This window comes from Python bivittatus, unplaced genomic scaffold (genome assembly GCF_059951505.1).
Source record: "Python bivittatus isolate LINGU-HERP-01145 unplaced genomic scaffold, Pbiv_v1 ctg000530_np1212, whole genome shotgun sequence".
Classification (NCBI taxonomy): Eukaryota; Metazoa; Chordata; class Lepidosauria; order Squamata; family Pythonidae; genus Python; species Python bivittatus.
This window is the reverse complement of record NW_028277085.1, coordinates 9,071,721-9,079,807: the sequence shown is the minus strand read 5'-3', so window position 1 is coordinate 9,079,807 and position 8,087 is coordinate 9,071,721. Positions and strand designations below refer to the sequence as shown.

Here is an 8,087-nt window from a genome sequence, read left to right as displayed (position 1 = left end):
GGTTGTTCCAAGTGTTCATGCTGATTATGAGCACATAATTTCTTGGCAACGTTTTTAGAAGTGTTTTGCCAGGACCCCTCAGGTGTTTTTCAACTCAGGGCTAAGAAAGAGTGACTGGTGTGAAGTCACCCAGCCAGCTTCCGTAACTAAAGGAAGACTAGAACTCGGGTCTCCCTGATCCTACTCCACAACTTCAACCACTACACCAAACTGCCTACCACTCTAAATATGTTGATTCAGTTTCCCAACCAACCTGGTTGCTCAAAGGGAGTGCAGCATTACAATTATTATAAACCACGGAGCAGAGACTTAGCTGAAACACAAACTGGGAAGTTTAGTTGAGACTTGAGTACCTGGAACATATTTTTTAACCCCAGTGAGGGAAAGATCTCTATTGTGTAGGATGATATAAAAATCATATCAGCTTTTGTGGTATTATCTTTTGCTGTTTTTCTTCATTTCTATTTTAATCAAACTATATAGTCTACTTTCATTTATAACTGATTACAAATTAGGTTTTAACACTAGGTTTATTACAATCTTCCCCAAATTTCTTGCCCCTGTCCCCATCTCTGTTTCTATCCCTATCTATCTTCACACACCTCAGTTGTGTTTGCTGGTTGAGAATGATACAATCACACCATTTTTTTTCCCACAGGCAAGCAGATCTTTTTTTAATCATGCATTTTGTTGCCTGGCTATTACAGTAATGCTTGATGGGCCCCCAAATTACAGTAACTAAAACAGACTGGACTTTAAACGGAGAAGTGTTTGTGGTGACTGACATACGGTAACAATTGCTGAGAACACAGGGTGATCCTACTGCCTGCCATCAGCATTCAACTCTACAGTCCATGCTGATGCTGTTATTTTATTGTTTGGCCATCTGTGTTTATGATATTGATGCTGCACATCCACAATTCTAATGCTGCTTGTTACCAAATGTCTCCTTCAAAGCTAAATCAATCTGATGGGCGCAAGCTATAAAAATTTTCCTGTTGTTCCCAAGTAAGTGTTCATTCAAAGATGCCCACCTTTTGTATGTTCTGCTAAGAAATACAACAATATACATCGAGCTAGCAGGTTTCCATATCACAGATTCATCTGCTTTTCCTGAAATTAGGTGTTGGGCAGGACATTCCTGTTCATTGCACCAATATTTTTGCATGTCATGTTTCTTCGGTCGTCCAGTCAAGTCTTAACCCAGCAAGATCCTGCAGAAGAAATGAAGCCCTGGCCAGCTATTCCATCGGGTTGTTTTGGACAATTTGAACTCAGAAAGTTGCCACAAGGATTTCTACCTGTGCTCCCTACAATTGCAAAGCTCCCTCCCTATTACAAGGGGATACGGAAGGATGGGTGATAGCCATCCTGAAGTATGGTGTAGAGTATATTTAATGAGGTAGAATTAAAATGTTAAGGAACACATTTGGGTTTGGGACAGGTGCATCCCAACCAAGACCTTGTAAGATGTTGGAATTAATGCCATATCCTATTTCTTCAAAAAATAATTTGACCCAGCAATATTAGCAAAGCATAAACCAAAAAGTGGTTTTGAGTAGTTAATATGGTACACTTTCTGTTCCTAGCTCCTTGCTAATAGCAAGATAGAAATATTAATAGGCTCCTTGGCAAGATAGAACATGAGGCTGTGGGGCAGATCATCATCTCCCCAACAAGTCCAAAAATGATTATAATTAGCACAACAAGTCAATACATGTTGGGCTTTCATGTCCTTTTTGCTGGTTTGGCAGTTAACTGTTTTTCTCTCTCCAGCTCCTTCTCCCGTTGCTGCTCTCGTTCTAGTTCTTCCTTCTGCCGCTTTTGCTGGAGTTTGAGTGCTCTTCTCTGAAAGAAGGAAGCATCAGAAAGCCAACGAATTATATTTGGGAATATCACAGCCTTGTTAATCTACTATTCTTCTTCTCAGACCCCTTAGCTTTTATTTCCTCTTCATGTAGTACTAAAATGGATCCTGAAAAAAGCTTATTTTCATTCTATAAAAGTACTTCTGTTTCAGGGTTATAGCCAGTCCTTCCAAACAGGTCATTCCAGTGCCTTTCCCTGATTTTTTAAAACATCTTTTCTTTTCCAGTTGATACTCTGCACAGTTGAAAAGATTCAATTCCTTTCATAAGCCTTAAGAGGGAAAACTGTTCTTCTAGATTTGTATTTTACTTTTTATGTTTATGCACACCCCTGAGTCCTCTGAAGCATGCTGACACCTCCCTTTCTGTTTTCTGTGATCCCATTTTAGCACTTTTTCAGTGGGTGTTCCCCACCTGAGTTCACTGTTATGAGAAGAGCTGATTTCATCAAGAAAAAAATTCAATACAATGTCCATGAACTGCAATTCTAAATTCTAAACAAAATGTTTTGTAAATTACAGACACATCCTAATTCCTACAAAATTTCCGTGACATGGTTTGCTAAGTCAAGCGACAATCCAATATTTCATTTTAATCTTTTTGCTAGAATTTATAAAATAGAACTACTTCCTCAGATACCATCTCTCAACAACTATCCTCCAGCCCAAGCTTATGTATGTTTACTCAGAAGTCTCACTTTGTTTTTGAGACTCAGAAGTCTCACTTATATAAATAGTGCACCTTTTGCCCACATTTTACTAGTCAAGTGAAATAAAACTCACTTTCAATTTTGATGTCTTCTCATGCAGCAGCAACATCTCTTTCCTAATGTTTACCAACTTATTGTGATAGTATTTTGCTTCTGAAAACTTAAAAAGAATAGAACATTCATTGGAGCTAGATAATGTATATTGTAATGTGTCTAAAACAAATTCGAGTTACTTTAAAAAAACAAGGAACTTGGACATTTCTTGAGAATACTAAAAAGTATGTAAATACATATATGCCTAAATCAGTTCAAGATCAAACTGTTGTTTTTCTGTTTTAGGACATGAAAACATAGACATTCATTGTTGGATGTTCCCATTTAATACAAGACACTGTTATATATACAAAACACTTTGTGTATTTCTGCAGAAAAGGGAAGTTCAACAGCAACAGTCTTCTAATTAAGTCAAATCTAACAAAAATACACTTACCAGCATGTTGATATCAAGAATTGAATTACATTCTTTAAACTTTGAAATTTCTTGTTGTACAGTTTCTAATAGTACTTCTTGGTTCTGTCTGAAAGAATAATAGAGTAATTTAAAAAAGCATTTTGAAATCAATTCCACTAAAATGTAGTAGTGATATGAAAAAATCCATTTTAGAAATTCTGAATGCTATCTGCCCCTCAAAATTCAGTAGCTTTCTCAAGTGTGCTATACCACTCACTTCTATAAACATCTCAGTCTGATTTCAGGAAGAGGGAAGTGCAAACAATGCTGTATATCCCTGAAATAAATGTGCAGATAATTTTGATCTTTCAAGAGGAGGCTCAATTAAGAAGTAGAATAATTCTACTAACAAGCTATCAGTCTGGGGTTTGTACCATATATAAAAAGTTAAATGACTAATTTTTTTTCTTTAAGTTACATACGTGAGCTCTTTTAAGGCTAGTTTTGATCGTTGTAGGTCAGGTAAATAATGCGAAATCAGTCCTTCTGTTAGCTGCTCCACAGCTTTCTTATCTATCATAGGAAATTCATCTATTAGCCCTTCATCAGGAGAATTATCGTTAAGATCTGAAACAGAGGGATTGATAAAAATTATCATGGAAAACGTCTAAACCAAGAACTCTCAGAATTATTACAAGACATAAACCATTTAATTTACAATGATGCCAAACGAAGGGACTTACGACCTGTCCTCAAAGTTACAGCCGTTGCAGTGCCCCCATGGTCACGTGATCAAAATTTGGGTGCTTTGCAGCCTGCCCGCACTTATGACTGCAGGGGTGTTTCAACTTCCCCCACCCGCCTATCTCCCCCATCTATGCCCCTTGGGCCCCCTGCACTCCACAGCGCCTGCTGCCCTAGCTGATGCTCACCGTCTTCTTGCTCCCGCTGCTGACCAAGCATGCCTGGCCTGGCCCTTCACAAGGCAGCTGCTGGCCACATGAGGCTTTCTTCCCAAGATGGCGCAGGGCGGTTTCCTTGCGAGACCTGGGGAAGATGGCCTCACATGGCCAGCAGCTGCCTCATGAAGAGCGAGGCCGGGCACGCTGCCTCATCAGCAGCGGAGCAAGAAGATGGCGGAGGTCAGCTGGGGCAGCGGAACACAGGGGCCTCGGAGTGCAGGGTGGCAAGGGCGGCTGTGGCTGTGGCTGTGGCTGTGGCTGTGGCTGGGCTGGGGTGGCTGAGGCTTCTGGGGCAGCTGCAGTTTTGTGCTGCGCTGGCTCAGGAGGCTCTTGCCTCTCGTGTGAGACTGGCAAGATTAACCTGTGGGCAAGTTCAGCTATGGTGCCAGGTCTTTTGGGTTTAATATTTTTGGCTTTAGTATTTTTTATTGTAAATATATGTTGTTTTATTTTGGGGGTGTGAGCCACCCAGAGTTTGGTACAAGATGGGCAGCTATACAAATGTTTTACACACATACACACACACGTATATGTATGTGTGTAGTATGTTTTTATAAATACAAATAAAGGTACCAGATAGGTGGCTATATAAATGCTTATACGTATTTAATGTTTTGTAATGTATATAATATATGTTTATAAAGGGGCCTCAGGGCTTAAGAGCCAACCCTGCCGAAAACGGGCAAAGCTCGGGCCCGGCGCGGCTTTCCGGACCGGCTGGGCGGAGTCCCAGCAACGGGCTTGGCGTCTTGGACTACAAGTCCCTTCACCCCCAGCGGGCTCCGGGCCAGCTCGCCGTCCAAGTCCACCTACCTAAGGCGGGGTCGTTCAGAGCTCCGGGCGGCCATCCCGCCTCCACCTCCGGCGCCTCTGCCAAGCTCATCGCCCTCTCTCGAGGCCAGCGGCGCGACCGACCCCGCCGCCGCCAAGCTTCCCGGCCTCACCGAGGCGTAGCGAGCCCGGCCGGACCTCCTCCGGGGGCGGCGTCAGGAGAGGGGCCCGCGAGGCGGCTTCACCAGGCCTCCCCGTCGCCGGGATCCCCTACGGGGCGTGGGGGGTGTGAGGTACGGGAGGGGCAGGCCTCAACTTCGCAGGACAGTAGGCCTTCCGGGAAAGCTCGGGCGAGAGACGCCCGCGGAGGAAGGTAGAGATACGAATGGAGACTAGCCACGGCGCCCGATCTGCAGAGGGATTTTCCGGGTTCATTATCCAAGTTGCATCCCTCCTGTAATTTCTTAAAAAAAAGAAAATTGAGCTGCCCTTTGGAAATCATGGAGACAAAGAGAGTTCGGAATTGAGGAAAGTAGGCTCATATTGTATCATCTAGATCGCCTTTCTTAAAGTGTGGCCCGAGGACCCCTGGGGATCCCCCAAGACCTCAGGGGTCTGCTATATCAACATTATTTGCCAGATATTAAGGGTGTTTGCAAAAAATTAAAACCACGTCACTCTTCACATCATTTTTTTTATTTGTTAAAAATATATAGTGTTTCCATTAACAATATTTTGTTTAGGTTAATATCGAATGCGTTTAATACTGTTACTTTTACATGATTCAATAAATCAATATTCTATGAATGCGTCAATTTTATTCTTTAAGATGATAAGTATCCATAAATATAACCCATGCAAACAAAAGCTCTTTCGGGGTCCTCCGTAATTTTTAAAAGTGGGAAGGGGCCCTGAGAGTAAAAAGTGTAAGAAACACTGATCTAGAGCACCCGAAACAGACACTTATCTCTAGATCCATTAGCGGTAGTTATATAAACTTGAGTTTCTGATGTCTGTGAGATAGATAGATAGATAGATAGATAGATAGATAGATAGATAGATAGATAGATAGATAGATATGGATGCACGCGCGCGTGCACACACACACTTGTTGGAATCAACTGTTGATTGGGTGCAGAGATCGGCGTCTTTTTTTTATCTCGAGATTTATGCTGTCGGTCGCTCTATGCTTTTTTACTTCTCTATCTCTAGTTCGAACCTTAACGCTGGGGCGCCGAAGTACCTGGTTGCTAGGCAGGGTGGGCGGGTTGCCTTAGCAACGCCAGCTGTTCAGGGAGAGCGCTGGGTCCTTTCCAAGCCCTTGAGGGAAGCTCTGGTCAGATCCAGCCCCCCCTATTCGTTTCTGCAGGGCTGCTTATGCCTCCCCGTTACTTCTCGGTGCCCAGGGGTCATAGCCGTTTTTAAAAACAATTCCTAGGGCTGAGTTATGGTAATTGGCTGGATATTTGGTTTTCCAGGATTGCACAGTGGATAAGACGAATCTGCTAGGTTATCCCAGGCAGTGCACCACCCGCTTAGGTTCTGAAGGATGCTCAGATACTGAGGTCAGCTGGAGGGTTTTTGCCTCTAATTCTGAGATGAAAAAGCTATAGCCCATTTCCTTTCAGATATATAGTTGTTAAATTAGACAGTATGGTACCGCATCTCTTTCTGGCTCAGTTTGTGAATATCTAGAGGATATCAATATCTGAGTGTGCCCTGTAGGTCTTGACTAAATTGCATTATTGGTCTCTGGCCATTTGCCATTTGAATGGTGAGAAAACCAAGCACCATCAAAATATCAAGTTGCGCATTATATTGTGACCAGTCTTTGCATGCAGATTTCCCCCCCTAAATATTACAACAGAGTGTTACAACTCCTTGCTTTCTGGCAGGAGATAAATCTTGGCTCATTTTAGGGGACTAGGACTAAAATCCTTCAAAAACATTTTTAGGGGGCAAGGACTTCAAACATTTTCAAAATGCTTTATACCACAGAGTTGCATTCCTATACTGGATCAAGTGCAAATATATGCAGGTATGTGATTATTTAACACGTGAGAGAGAATAAAAACTGGGAAATAAAGCGTACTGGAAGAACTCCTCAGAACCAGCAGGAGAATTAAAATTCTGCCAAAGCCAGAAAAACTGCCTGCACATGTAAGTGGTTGAGAAGTTGGCTTTGGTTACCAAAACAAAGCTTTATCCTTAATACAGGGCCTACAAGTTTGAATAGAGTTGCTTAAAATAACGGAGGGACTTCAACATTTCTATATACAGCTTTTTCCTCCAAGAACAACTGTTCTAGATACAAATCCCCGATTCACAAAGGCTGATTCATACAAGATGTGAAATCATAATGTGGTTTGCTTGCTTATGACTTAGCTTACTGTGTAAACCAACAATTGTGGTTGGTAAATCTTGGCTTATATGTCAGCATGTTGTATGAACCTAGCTTCTTGTGGCTTATTGAATAAAACATGATTAAGCAAATCATGGCTTGGCATCTCATGTAAACCAAGTCATACCCTAGAACAGTGGTGCTGTTTGTCAGCCTGGGTTAAAAGAAACTGCAATGGTAAAAATCTCTTCTAACATGCAATGGTGTTTAGTGAAAGCCATAATGACATCATACACAAATGGCAGAAATTATGCACTGGCCTAATTTGCCTAAGTTACAGCATGGCCTCATGTCGCAAAGGACACACAGTGCATAATTTGTATGATGATGTCATATTGTATGAGATGTCACTTGCCTTTCTGCCCTCTCTCCCAAATGCTCATGATAACACGACGTCAGGCCATTGCTCTGTTCAAGATTGATATTGTCTTGGGTATAGTGACTGAGGGATGGTGTAAATTATAATCCAACCAGGGGTGTTCACAGAGTAGAGTCAAAAAAATCAAGATGGTGACCACAATGGTGCAGTTGAAGCTCCACCTGTGTTTTATGTGCATCCTATCTAAAAATCAGGTAGAGCTTCAGTCCCATCACTGTGGTTGTCATCTTGACCCTTTTTACCACACCCTGCAGGCACTCCTAAATCCAACCCAACAGGAGTTACACACAGATGTTTTCAGACAGGAACAACTGCCTTTGATACATGCATACATGCACATCTTATAACCATGATAGATACACAAATCACCTGAGCTACAATTACTTCCTTTCCTTTTCTTTATTTTAAAAATATTATGATGGTCTTTTTTGATAGTCTGGAGTAGGAGGCAATCCCAATCATTTTATTAATCTAAACCATCATCTGTTTGTGGCATAGGAGAGAGATGAATCCAGCATGCACTGCATTGAGTGCACGCAGCTCATA

General features: G+C 42.0%; 1 protein-coding gene across 1 annotated transcript; it reads right to left on the bottom strand.

Annotated features, from left to right (window-relative positions):
• Positions 1 to 546: 546 nt before the first annotated feature.
• BLOC1S6 (biogenesis of lysosomal organelles complex 1 subunit 6) lies at positions 547 to 5,110 on the bottom strand. Its single transcript, XM_088148587.1, has 5 exons — positions 4,804 to 5,110; positions 3,511 to 3,655; positions 3,068 to 3,155; positions 2,651 to 2,737; positions 547 to 1,848 (listed from the first exon to the last, which is right to left on the bottom strand). Exons 1-5 carry the CDS (start codon positions 4,871 to 4,873, stop codon positions 1,729 to 1,731), a joined length of 510 nt encoding a protein of 169 aa, XP_088004713.1. The 5' UTR covers positions 4,874 to 5,110; the 3' UTR covers positions 547 to 1,728.
• Between the last annotated feature and the right edge of the window lie 2,977 nt (positions 5,111 to 8,087).

What these genes read in the sequence shown, in the direction of transcription:
- BLOC1S6 (XM_088148587.1), bottom strand. Translation starts at nt 4,873, where the DNA reads ATGAGCTTGGCAGAGGCGCCGGAGGTGGAGGCGGGATGGCCGCCCGGA. An exon ending in TCTGAACGACCCCGCCTTAG is followed by an intron (nt 3,656 to 4,803) that starts GTAGGTGGACTT and finishes CCTCTGTTTCAG; the next exon opens with ATCTTAACGATAATTCTCCT. An exon ending in CTAGCCTTAAAAGAGCTCAC is followed by an intron (nt 3,156 to 3,510) that starts GTATGTAACTTA and finishes TTATTCTTTCAG; the next exon opens with ACAGAACCAAGAAGTACTAT.